We start from the raw sequence: 13,585 nt of genomic DNA, 5'->3' as shown, positions 1-13,585 counted from the left end.
TGGCTATTATTGTAATCTGTTGGTCAGTAGCTCAGTCGTATTGCTGTCTATCTGTGCTCTCAGCCATGAGTTTGGATGTTTCCTCCCTCTTTGATGAAACGGCCTAATGGAGGTTGACGAGGAAGTAAAGTGATTCTTCTCAGAAGTAACAAGAAGGCGTTTAATTTGAAGGTGTGTTAAGAATAAGTGACCTAAGACTGTAGGCCTCTGCTAAAAATAGTGTTGCTCGGATGACCAACCTGCCTGACCTAGCCGTACCATCATAGACCAGACACTGAGGTAGGGTTAGGCATGGGCCGGTTACCGGTTTCAAGGTATACCATAAGGTATAACCTTGAAAAAGGAATCAGCTGTTTTTTTATGAGTGGTCAAGGACAGAAAGTGCAGTTTAGAAATTCCTCTCCATGCCAGTGTGCATGGAGAGGAATACATTGTGGACAATGGATTAAAGCTATTTTTTACCCAAACATTTAAAAAATAAATAAAAATAAATGTAAAGCTGAAATATACCGTGAAACTCAGATATTTTTCCTGACAGGTCCCTCGACATGGTGCTCTTTGGATGCTTTTATATACCCCTAGTCTCTTTACCAAAATTCAGCCTTGGTGCAGAATTACAGCCACCAGAGCCAGCCAATGAGCTTTCGGTAGTATGTGCCATTTCTGAGTTTGTAGCTTTTGAGGAGGGGAGGGGGGGGGGGGGGGAAGGTGGAGACTGCGGGTGTGGCCTTGACCAACTGCCACTATGCTCGTTTGAAAGCCTCATAAGATCCAGATTGGCCCATCTGAGCTTTCATTTTGTCATGGCATGGGACCTTGAAGGTTATCATACCGTCAGAATCTTAAACCGAACCATGCCTAGGTAGGGTCAGACCCATAATCGATTTCCAAACCAGTGTAGCTCTTATGTGGTATACAAACACAGCACCAAACCAAATATATGTATAAACCATATGTTCTGTGGAACATTAAACAGTTGAAAATATCAACTTCTCAGTTCTTCTTCTGGTGGATATAATGATGTATTATTACCTCCAACTCAGTTTTCTGTTCTGCAATTTCTTGTTACTCATGCCTGCAATAAGCTCAATATTCATCTTTTTTTGTGAGCAAATGTTTATTGATGTGTGAGTCAAAGAGATGTAGATATACAATCTGCAATACAGAATTGAATAAAGGTAATAATACCAAACACCATGTAAGTCTGTAAGTCAATTGTCTCTACCCACAATGCTCTACTTCCGGGATTGCTACGCTACCGCCGGAAAATCCTCCGGATTTTACTCTTTTCCGCTGTATTTCTGGTAGACAATGGTTAAAGGTCTGGCATAGCTAGACTAACATGGTGTACATAATAATATGACAGACCCACCAAGAGCCCACATATAAAGTCACCATAGTGGATGCAAATGTATATAAAGACCAGCCATAAATGTAGACATACGTAATATACACCTACACACAGCTCACTTAAAACCTACAAGCAATTTTGCACTTTCAATTCATTGAGATTGGTTTAGTTGCCGTAAACTGCCATTCCATTTTTTTATTCATTGCCATATTTATTTGTCTGTGTTCTGTTTACCATGTAAACCATCATTTATAAAAATCATGGTCATTATTACTTATTATTATCAGTAGTAGTAGTAGTAGTAGTAGTAGCAGTAGAGTTTCACTCACTATATCTTTACTATAAGAGTATGGTCATTCATGTTTTTTAAATATTTCCTCTAACCCAACATTTTGCATTTATATTAATTATTCAGAGGTAGCTGCATTTTTTCAGAGCATCATGCAACTGGACACCAGTGACCACGTTGCATGGTTACGCCAACACAGACAGTCCGTTATCTGGCTATCTCTTACATTATTTGCTCGAGCTGCAGAATTGTTTTTTAACATTGATTTCTCCTAAACATGGCAAAGATGAGCATGGTTGACCAGAGGCTGTTGCGAACGCAGCTGGATGCTATGCAGACAATGAGAATGCTGCTTGTAGAAAAAGCCATCACGGTAATGTCATCCGAGGTATTGTTGTTTGTTAGACTTGTTCCGGTGACTGATCTGTCTGCATTCCTGTTTTTTTTTCTCTCTGAAATGCAGGGTGACAAAAACAATGGCTTTTATGTGCTCTACCATAACATGAAGTACGGCCAAATTTCCTCCAAGGAGTTGACAGACTTCATCAGAGAAAGGTAAGACACCATAGTCTGATACACATCAGTTAGACTGAAGAGGGGGCCATTTCTGTATGGTTTACGGTCTGTTCTCTTGTACATACAAAACATTACTCATTAACCTGTTCTAATGTGTCTAGTTCTACCTGTTTTGTTGCTTTCTTGGTATTTAAAGGTACGTCCAAGTTTGCACTGGCAGTTCAATTTCCTTGTACTGTTCCTGTAGTGACGCTGTACTTAGCTCAGAGCGCTGATTGCTACAGATACATCATCTCGGAACATATGGGTTTGTTCTAACTACGGCTGCAATCAAAATGTTTAATTCATTGATTCATGTTTTTAAGTCCAAACCACTGTGTATCACTGTGACAAATGACAAAGAAATGCAGCCTATCCTCGTATTTGAGAACCTGAAACAACATAATGTGTTTTTTGTAGGTTAATGAATCAGTTAATTGGCTAATTATTTAAGCTCTAATTCCGTCATAAAGATGAATCTCTCTTATGGAGATTCTTCATACTTTATTATACTATATTATTATTAGGAAAATAAACCTTACATGTAGTCAATGGGTGCAACAGTGTGACTAAAGGTAGATGTAGATAAGTGTGAATGTTATGCAAACTTAACCTCTTTGTGAAAGAAGCTCCAATCTTAGCCCACCTGTAACCTAGCATTATGTTACACACCTTCAGTATCTGCAGCTTGATAATACCATAATAATAGCTTATTTTCAAAAATGTTCCCACCTCCATGAAGTCGCGTCAGAGGTGTAGGTTTATAATCTGCCACATGATAGATGGTCTACCACTGGAATTCAGCAGTGGATTCCACTGCACTCAGACACTGCCGGAAACAGGGTCTTTTCATAAAACTTGGCTTTCCATGCTGTAGAATAGCTTCTTTTTTTTAATATTATTTGTGCACTTGGTGTAAGATTTGATATGCTTGATTACCAGTGTTTTAGTGGAGGATGTTTGGAAAGTCTTGTTAATGATGAATGAGGATAGCACATCTATAGTTGTTACTATAGTGGCAGGGTGGTCCAAAGGAAAACCATGTACTTTGTGAAGCACTTCTGTTGCTGAATGATTCTGATGATTGCCAGTGCACCACTTGTAACGCTTACCATCCCTGTTTAAACCATTCCAACTCATTTTGTTGTAATAAATCATCTTTCAGCTGTACCCTTTGCTTAAATATTAACACTCTTTGTAGTCTGCAAATGTTGTCGACACTATACAAATGAATGAATGCATTATTAATGAAGGAGACAGAAGTTCAGGTAGAGATTAATATATTGTGTTGTACCATAATGGCTTGTATTGCTCAGGAGCAGGGTATAAAATGAGATCCATTTACCAGCCAAACGCTTGTAAAATATGCAAGTGGCTAGTAGATTTGCTTAACTCACCATCCAAAAAACAATTGTTATAGTTTAAGTGGCTGGTTGAAAAACACTCACTGCACTGAAAAACTGCACTGTGGCGTCCTCTGGTGGAGAAAGAAGCCCTGTGCACTGTGTCAATACGTTCTCACAGGATTCTTTCAAGCAGGGCCTCTTCTTCCAAAAGTGTCTTTAGGCTATAACAGTATTAGCAATCACCAAATGGCACACTCATCTATAAAATCTCTTCTATGTGATTTGTCACAGTTATCTGCACTGAGAGATGAAAAAAAAACCAGCATTCTGTGTTTATTCTAGGTGGACATTACTGAATGAATGTTTCAGTCACATGTGACCTACTAAAGCTGAAAAACTTTTCACATACTAGCACACAAACTCTCCGGTAACTGTGTGTCCCAAATACAAATATCATGCCAACTCCGTACAGTACGTACTGTACTACATGCTAATTGTCAAAGGATACTATTGTAGCAGTTAGATCAATCAAACCGCAACTTTGGGATGTCACTGCCAATTCAGGTTTGCTACTTTTTCTTAAGATGTAATACCTATTTTTTTGTCTTCCAAGATCTTTCTTGAGCTGTCAGGTCAGTGACAATTAATTGAAATTCCTCCAGCTGTAAGCAGCTACTCTCTTTCTTTTGTGCATCGGATTGTGGGAGACAACAGCTCACATTTATTTATGGTTCTGTTGAAATGACGTTTTTTTTTCTGGCACTTGTCAGTATTTACAACATGCTAAAGTAGAGTTTCCATTCTGGGTTCACACAGATACAGTATGTGGAAAAGGGAATGTAGCCTTGAATGCATTTTTAGCTTGTACCATGCTCTGTGTTGTTGCACAGTGTTTGCCTGTGTGTACCTGTGCGTGTGGATGTGTGTAGAGCTGGACAATTTTTCAAAAGGTTATCGACATTGAAATTCATCGTATTTTTCCCATGACTATAATTTAGACAATTTAATACGTTGATAGGCCTACTTTCTCCTTTAAAACATTCTACCGCCTGTGTAGTCACTAGAGATGTTCCGATACTGATACCAGTATCGGTATTTCCTCCGATACTGCCTAAATCGCTGGTATTGGGAAGTACTTGAGTTTATGCAACAATCCGATGCCACGTAATAAAGCCCTAAAGAAAATCTACATTAAAGTACAGTAGTTTTTCTGTGTTCTTTTTCCGTGACTGACTACCAGGCTGGATAAAAAAAAAGTTCAGGTATCAGAATCGGTATTGGGAAGCAAAAAAATTGTATCAGACCATCTCTAGTAGTCATGTGACTTCGCCCGGACCAGTCAGGCGCATGGAAAGCATAATGGAGGGTAACTCAAACATAGAGTCCGAGTCAACTGAGGAACTTGTGCCTATAAAAAATGCAGCGTCCGTCTTCTAGAAACATTTTGGCTTAAGAAAAGATGATTTAGAACAACGTGGTTAATTATCGTTCATATATCGTTATTGAGGTAAAATGTGCAACTAATCGTAATTTTGATTTTAGATCATATTGTGCGTGTGTGCGTGCGTCCTGTTTCCCCCGGCCGACCTTATCCTGTAAAGTGACTGCAGAAAGAGGCTGGCTAAATGAGACATGCATAATTCAGGCTTTCACTATACCACTGCCGTGGTTTCTTTTTGTTCTTTTTTTTTTTTTTTTTACTCCTGTCACTTTGCTGTAGAACGAAGGAATAAAAAGGGAAATTGAGAGAAGCAGTGAATTCAAACACTAGTTTGGAAGTAGTCAGCTTCGATGTGAGGTTTCTGAAAACCATCACAAGCCAAACCACACGTATTTGCCCACACATAGCACATGTGGTCAAACATTTATGTTGCAAGTTCTAAGTGAGTGTTTTTGGCTGGGATCTTCACTTTACGCCTAGCAACATGAGTCATAACCTAGTTGCAAATACTTTGAAAAACTTTGTAATACTGTACATTGAAATGGGTTTAAAGGTAAAATTGTAACCTTGAGATTATTGACATAAGATACGGTTAATCAAAACTATTTGTGATCATTTATAAGGATTTAATAAGTAAATAAGTAATCTCTGTGTATATTTTCGCTGTGTCCTAGGAGTACCATTGAAGAGGCCTATGCCAGGTCCATGACCAAACTTGCCAAGTCAGCTGGCAACTTCTCTCAGCTTGGGTGAGTGTAAACAGCTTTCTAGTTCTCTGAAGTAAAGACCAGTATGAATGAATGTAAGAGGGCCTTGCTATGTTCTAGCCTCTAAAGTGCCATCTTTAATCCTAGGACTTTTGCTCCAGTTTGGGATGTGTTCAAGACCTCAACTGAAAAGCTGGCCAGCTGTCACATGGAGCTAGTGAGGAAACTACAGGAACTTATAAAAGAGGTTCAGAAGTATGTGGAAGAGCAGGCCAAAGCACACAAAAAGGTAAAGCCATGGAAAATAAGAAAATTGTAACATTCAAGTTCTTGAATGTATAAGGTCCCATGTCATGAACATGTCACTTTATGACGTTTTTTAACATTAATATGCGTTCCCCCAGCCTGCCTCTGGTCCCCCAGTGGCTACTAATGGCGATAGGTATAAACCGAGCCCTGGGTATCCTGCTCTGCCTTTGAGAAAATGAAAGTTCAGATGGGCTGATCCGCAATCTTGCTCCTTATGAGGTCATAAGGGGCAAGGTTAGCTCCCCTTTATCTGCTTTGCCCCCCCAGAGAATTTGGACCTACCATGATTTCTAAATTATAATACAGGGTAAAATAAAAAAATGAAACAAAGAGGAAAAGGATTAACGCCAGTTTTTGTATTCTACAATTTATTTTTTATACTTGATGATCCACACACATTGCGGTCAGACCTAAAAGAGGTATACTCTGAGTTAGGGCTGGGTGATCCCAACCATAGACTGTATATTAATGGGCCAATAGGTGACGTCACCTATTGGTTTGTGCCGAAGCCTATTTTTCTACTTGTGTAAAATAAATACTTGACAAATGAAAAGTACGGAGTATTTTCTCATTTTATTAAGAACTTCAGTGGAAAAAAAACATAATATGCAAGGATCAGAACAAAAGCGTCATCCAACTGACAGAAATATTGTCTCAACACAGTTTGGCTACTTTTTTTGACCATCACAATAGAAACGATATAAAAAAATACATAAAACAGACATTTTATATCCTTTTCAGTTCACATATTGTCATATCTTGCAGCCCTACTCTGAGTCTGTCACGCCTTCCCTTGTACTGTTTTTCTTTATTGAGGATAATAAATATATATATAAACCTATTCTCCCCTCTTTTTTCTGTTAAGAGTTGTTTTACAATGTAGTTATTGTCCCTGGAGTAAAATGAGTTGACTGTATGGACTTGAAGTCACAAGGAAAGGAAATGTTTAAAAGTTGATCCCATCCTGAGTAAATGTAGCATGCAGTGTTATTCTATGAAGTATTTATTTTTACACCTTACTCCTCTGTCTCTCCTCTGCTGAGACACACCATCAGCTAATATCTCATGCATGAAGCACGGAACACAAAGAAAAATAGGAGGTCAGAATCCGTGGAGTTGTGTTTGTGCTTTCAGCATGACAAAAAGGCTGTCACAGTGTCTCTCTGTCACTTCCCTGCACTCCCTGTTTCTCTCTGCTTGTGTTTCTTGGTTTACTTGCAGAGACAGTGCATGCTGTAGTAAAGCGGTGTGAATAACACTAAATAAACACCCCTCTTGGAGCGGGTGCTCAGAATGTGTACCTAATTTCTTTTGCTCACTCCACTGATGTTAACATTAGACCATAAATGTGTCAAAATGAGTAACAAAGTTCAGGTTCAGAGTAAAACAAACGCCCAGCTCACTGTGTGGCCACTTTCGCAACCCCTAAATTATATTTCTTTTTTTATGTCTTTCAAGTAAGTCAATGTGAAGAGCTATACAGATGGAACAAATGCGGTCTATTAAGAACAAATGCAGAGCCTTATACATGTTTAACAGCCTTTATATAGCTGAAACCGCTCCGTGCAGTACTGTGCAACAGCAGGGGACTGCAACTGGGTTTAACGAGAGTGAAAAAGGACCTCTGTCTATGCTGAAATTGTGTCTGTTGTTTTATCAATAAGTTATAATAAACAAGGGGATCCTAGGACAAGTGTTGACTGTGTATTATGTCAGTTTCTATCCATACAACAATCAACTCTGTAGTTATTAAAGCAATGGGTGACACTTGGACAAAATGTTCAGCCTGTTGTTAGCTGAGTTACTTTACCAGTAATTTGTGTGTTGTTAGACAAAAGAAGAGGTGGCGTCCACCCTGGAGGCCGTACAGAACATCCAGACCACGTCTCAGTCTCTACAGAAGTCCAAGGAGATCTACAATGCCAAAACTGTAGAGCAGGAGCGCCTCCGCAAAGAGGGGGCCACCCAGAGAGATGTGGACAAGGTGGGAGGTCACATTCGCGCATACACACACCCACAAAGTCATGGTATGGTAATAAGGCATGATGAAGTGCCTTAACACTGCAGTCTATACACACACACACACACACACACGTTATCCCCTAAAGGTTCTTGGCTTCAGATGTGGAGTGGAGCTTGGTTTCCTTGCTGATTTGTCAGTTGATCTGGGAAAACAGAGGGCAATTGTGTATAGCACAGACACTGATGATAGCCATGTATCTGTCTGTTTATATTTTGCAGGCTGGAGTGAAAGCCAAAAAAGCCACAGAGACCTACAAGTCATATGTGGAGAAATATGCTGCAGCTAAGTCAGAGTTTGAACAGAAGATGACAGAAACTGCACAGGTAGTTTAATATCGCATTTTCTCTCTTCTGTGTGGATGTGCTTCAATGAAATATGTGCGCACAAACTCTGTCTAGTGTCTGTCTCTATGTTATGCAACACTTTCATTGTGTTCATCTGTTACTCCGATGCAAGTGTGTGCGTCTGTATGTGTGTGTGTGTGTTTGTTCCACGTTTCTAGCCCTGTATCATCTCCAGATTGTGTTTTTTCCTCTGTAACGGAATCGTGGAAAGCCCTGATTAGATCCATCTGAAGGACTGATTAGATAAACTCCAAATTAAAGTCAGATCAACAGATCTTGGCCTCCATATCCTCCTGCACCGCAGCAGCTCCGCCACCAGAAATGGTTCCAGTTAGCCTAGAGTTTTTGTTTTCCCTCTAGAAAAAGCAGAGTTGCAGCCCTGCTTCCCCGGGATCACAGTCTACGGCTCATCTCAAACGGAGCACATGTGGACATGAGTTATAAACACTGAACACATGTGCTCTCTGACATCATTGGGGCTCCTACATGTGTGTTCTCTTTGTCCGAGTGTGTCTGTGGGTGGGTGGGTGTGTCTGTGTGTGAGCATATGCTAGCTGTTATCATGGTGAATGACAAAAGTACAGTCTTATTTGTGTCCATGTCTCTGTAGTGTAGATGCAGGGGTGAGTGGTTCTTTATCTGTGTGTTTTTGGTTAGATCTTCCTCAGCATCCACACTTTGATTTTACAGTTCATGATTATTTATACCCATTCTCCTTGGTTAACCCCAGAAGCCCAGAGTGAGACTTAAATGGAAGTAAATACTAGCATTTAAAGTTGTACTCTACACCATACTTTGTGTGTGTGTGTGTGTGTGTGTGTGTGTGTGTGTGTGTCTATTTGTGCACGTGCACGTCGTAGACCACCCAAACAGACACACTGGAAGTGGCTGGGACAGAATAAGGAAGTGGAGTTTCCAAGGCTGCATTTTGTCCTTAACTTATTTTTGTTTTCATGTCATGTTTAATGATACTCTCTCAATGATGCAGATTTGTTTGCATGCAGTTAATGTGAAGTGGTTTGTTGCATCGCTGTGCTATAACTACCCTCGCCCTCTGTTACAGAAATTCCAAGACATTGAAGAAAACCACATTCTCCACTTGAATGAGATCATTCAGTCATACTCGCAGTCTGTCGACGAAACACACATTCAAATAGGAGAGGTGAGTGTCTACACATACATACACACACTTACATACTCTCCAAAATTCCTTTGGGTGGAGTAGGTGTCTTTTTGACCTGAGGCTCTGCTCACTGGGTTCACTGTGTGTCATATCAATTAGTGTCGTCTTTGATCTCGCTAATCGTTTAACTGAGAACCAGGAAATGGTCCATTCAGCCTCTAATGCCAAGCAATTAAAAACTGATCAAAACTCCCTCTCAGCCTATCTAAAACACCTCCAGAAGTCCAAACACTTGCCAAATACCGTGTCTGATTGTTAGAAGTGCTACACAGGCTTGTTTGTTCCTGGAAGAGTGTGTTTAGGTATGAGAAAATGGCATCCAGTTCAATCAAATCCAATTTTGAAGGCTTTCAAACATTGTTCACAATTGTATTAACCAGTATTTAATCTTAACCAAAGATTTCTTTTCATTCATTTATTCAGCATACTTACCAGCTCCACACAGAATAACTCATGACTAGCTACAATCTGCTGCTCTGTTCTCATTCATCTGAAGCTGCTCTGTACTGATGCTGCTGCAGTTGTCTTATTGCCCATAGAGGGCGACACAGCTCCACCAACACTGTCCCAGTTCAGCTTGTGCAGCAAGTTGGAAAGAACGTGAAGCGACAAGCTACCGCAGGTTATCCAGCCCCACAGTTCCTGCTCCTTAGCAGGAGATGGCCAGTACTGCTGCCTGTTGCTGAGTAAAGTTGAAATACTGCCTGAAGTGGTCAGTCTGTCCAGATCAGAAAAGCCAGACTAAGGAAATGGTGATTTGGTGATACATGCTCTTTAAACCAGGTTGTTAGGGACCTTAGGAATGTTAATATCACACAAGGCTGAGGCAGGAGGAAGGTAGGAGAGCAGGGTGAGGGAGGCTGGGACCATCTCTGCAACATTGTGCTTAGTCACTGAGCCCATAGGCATTTGTGCGGACAAACAAACACACGGACCAAATCATTTATTTGCATTACTTGCATTTAAAATATGGAATATTGTGAGTGCTGTTTTTTTTTTCAGCGAGACATGCTCACACACGACAGACAGCTCTTCTGCTGTGTGGTTTGGAGTCATTTTATTAACGTTTGTGCTACCTTTTTATTTAAGCCTTAATTTTCTTGAGCAAGTAACAGTGTGAATATTACCCTTAAAAATACAATTATTATTCTTGCATTTTGTCCAGCTGATGTATTTCTTCAATCATATTTTTGACCTAAATTAACCTTTTAATAACTTATGGTCTGTATTCAAAGAAACTGGCCATACAGTTTAAAAAGCCAAGCAATAAGTTAAACCCAAAACACACTTTGACTTATGTTAAAGTAAATTTACAAATGTATAAATCTTACTCAGATGTGTAAGCGCCGCATATAGGAGTAGAGTGTTTAGTTTTGCCACACTAGAGAAAAATGAAAGTAAACAAAACCTACCCTTATGAGGCTTTCAATGGTTGAATACGATATGTGTGCTAAGGGAGTGCAGATAAGCTGAAATTAAACAAGTACATTACAGTTTTTTATCAAAGGAGGTCACTGATCTATTATCAGCTCTAACATTACAACATGCACTGGCTCAAACATGTTTATCTTTTTCTCTTAAACAGCCTATATTCCTTTCCCTTTTGCAATGTGTATTGATAAAGTTGTTTGGATAAATGATTTAGTCATTATAAATTAAGCTTAATCCCATATGGTCCAACAAAATTACGAAATTAATATACAAAATGATGAATATATTGTTTATTCTTGCCAGTAATGACTTACTGTAAGATCCTGGAAAAAATAACAAGTAGCCTTTGTAGCACTTAAAGGGAAACTCCACCTTTATTTACACAGTCTGTCAAGATATGTTTATACCTCTTGTGATGTACTGCTGCATATGTGAAAAAGTTGTGAATTGAACACAACTGCCGGTGTTTGTTGGTGAGGGACAATGTCCTTGGTGAAGGACAATGTCCTTGTACTGTAGCTGCATTAGCAACTCCTGAAGGATGGTCATAATGCTGCAAAGATGCCTGCACATCTGGGAGAGCATGAAGCTCTGTGTGTGTCACACCCCCAGTGAAGCTTCTTGCTGGAAGGCGAATAGAAACAGTTAAGGACTCCACTTGGATCACTTTATCAGAGGAGACATGGCCGTCTACACTCCCACCAGGTCAACAGTGGAGTTAGTGTGACTTTGACTGTTGTACAAGGGAATTGCTTTCCAAATAGTAGAGACCAGTGTTGGGGCTGCTGTCATCCAGGTCCAAGTGCAGTACATGAGACCGAAGGTGTCATAAAATCCTGTCAACCTCACAGGTATTTTCAGACAAGGCTCATCTAGAATCAGCTCACTGGGCATGAAGGATAAGAGGGTTAGAAAGGATGCAATGGAGAAAGTGAGCAGCGTAAGAAAGGAAAACACCATATATAGATATATTAAGTACAAATATGAGTAGAAAGAAGTGCAGTGTTGTTTAAAGAGCTTTAAACTTACAAAGGGTGTGTGTGTCTGTGTGTGTGTGTGTGCTAGGTTTGCGTGCTGTGTTTCTATTTGTAAGTGAGCGTGGGTGTGTGGGGATCCCTTGAAGGCAGATCCATGTTCCGAACATGTGGACAAAAATCTCTGTAGGGAAAGGGGTGTGTGTGTGTGTACGTGTGCGTGTTAGGGCGAGCAGGTTGATGACATTACTGCCCTCCGCCATGGCAGCAGCACCTGACAGATCGCGTGTGCTGCACTGAGCATACTAGGCAACCTCCCGGCCGCTCCCTCCCTCTCCCCCTCTAACATCCTCTCCTGCCAGGGCACAGAAGGCTAATGCACTCCACCTAGCCACAGGGGCCTGGGGGGGGCAGACACATATGTGTGTGTTTGTTTGATAGTGACGCCACTCTATGCTTACAGTATCACGCACATCTAAATGGTTTGTTGAGGTGGCTCAGTCAGCCGCCGTTCTTCATCCCCATGCCTATACATCACTTTAACTTTCCCCTCAGTAAACACACAAGCACACATGCACATGCAAAACAAACAAGCAAACAAACACTATCCTTCCTCTGATATTGCCCAAAGGGCATCAACAGACCACAGTACCAACAACAATGATTCAACCTGACACAATAGAATCACAGTATCCTCCAGTTTTGTCTCCACAGGCCATTACAAAATAAATGTTTTAAAAATCAACTAAAATCAAAGTCGCTCGCTTTACAGGGAGAACTAACAGCGGCAGACGGCATTTGTCTCCTCTCCTCTGTATCATAAAACAAGTCACACCAAACAGTATGACATGACTGAAAACATAAAAGTCAACAGCAATAACTGAAGAATAAGTTCAATGTCGGCCTACTGAACTACAATTCCACCAGTGCGGGATGGGATTTTATGTAATTTATAAACTTATATATCAGTTACAAAGAGATAGTATTCACTAGTTCACCAAAAAAAGCTAATATTTTGGTGTGTACAGGATTACAGGATTCACTTAGTGCAGCTTTAAATTGTCCATTCACACATTATATTGCAGTTTTGAATCATTTTAATTTTACTTTCACCTCACCAACATGGCTACAACTCACTAACAAATGAAAACGTCTCATTCTTTAGCCGGGCTCAGAGCATGGCAAACTGCAGTACAATATTTACTATGTGTTCTTCCATCTCTGCTGATTTTTAAAGTGGCTGTGCTGCCAGTACTGGGAAATGTTGTTAACCTCACGTGGTTAAACATCTCTGTCAAGTGTTGAGTACAATGATTACATTTTTCTGTAAGAGACTAAAACCCCTAGCCTGACAAGCCAGACCCACATCAAGATGTTGGGTCTGGGAACTCACCAGTGGCAGGGCTCAATCCAAGGGGCGGGATAAATGGTTGTCTTTCAGATTCCCTCTGCACGCAATAGGATAGCACTACAACCAACCAGAGCAACAATGGCTGATAGATTAAACATTTGCCATATCCTGTCGGCAAAGCTACAAACGCATCTTCCATTGTTAAGAATGACTTGGATGTCGTTCTGTATCCTCTTCTCAAAGAAAACCTTAACTCCAGGTCTTCTAGAGTTGCGCCAAAT

The 13,585-nt window shown here is 40.3% G+C and overlaps 1 protein-coding gene across 8 annotated transcripts in view; it reads left to right on the top strand.

The window, feature by feature from the left end:
* Window positions 1-13,585, top strand: part of fcho2 (FCH and mu domain containing endocytic adaptor 2) — a 42,063-nt gene that overhangs the window by 7,716 nt on the left and 20,762 nt on the right. For all 8 annotated transcript variants that reach the window (XM_034897087.1, XM_034897086.1, XM_034897089.1 and 5 more), the window contains exons 2-7: window positions 2,104-2,195; window positions 5,657-5,731; window positions 5,837-5,978; window positions 7,830-7,982; window positions 8,240-8,344; window positions 9,429-9,527. In XM_034897087.1, coding sequence (XP_034752978.1) covers window positions 2,104-2,195; window positions 5,657-5,731; window positions 5,837-5,978; window positions 7,830-7,982; window positions 8,240-8,344; window positions 9,429-9,527 — 666 coding nt within the window. The remainder of the gene's footprint in view (window positions 1-2,103; window positions 2,196-5,656; window positions 5,732-5,836; window positions 5,979-7,829; window positions 7,983-8,239; window positions 8,345-9,428; window positions 9,528-13,585) is intronic.

Source organism: Etheostoma cragini, chromosome 16, assembly GCF_013103735.1.
Source record: "Etheostoma cragini isolate CJK2018 chromosome 16, CSU_Ecrag_1.0, whole genome shotgun sequence".
In the NCBI taxonomy this organism is placed as follows: Eukaryota; Metazoa; Chordata; class Actinopteri; order Perciformes; family Percidae; genus Etheostoma; species Etheostoma cragini.
Note: the sequence above shows the minus strand (reverse complement) of the source record. Positions and strands in the feature narration are given on the sequence as shown.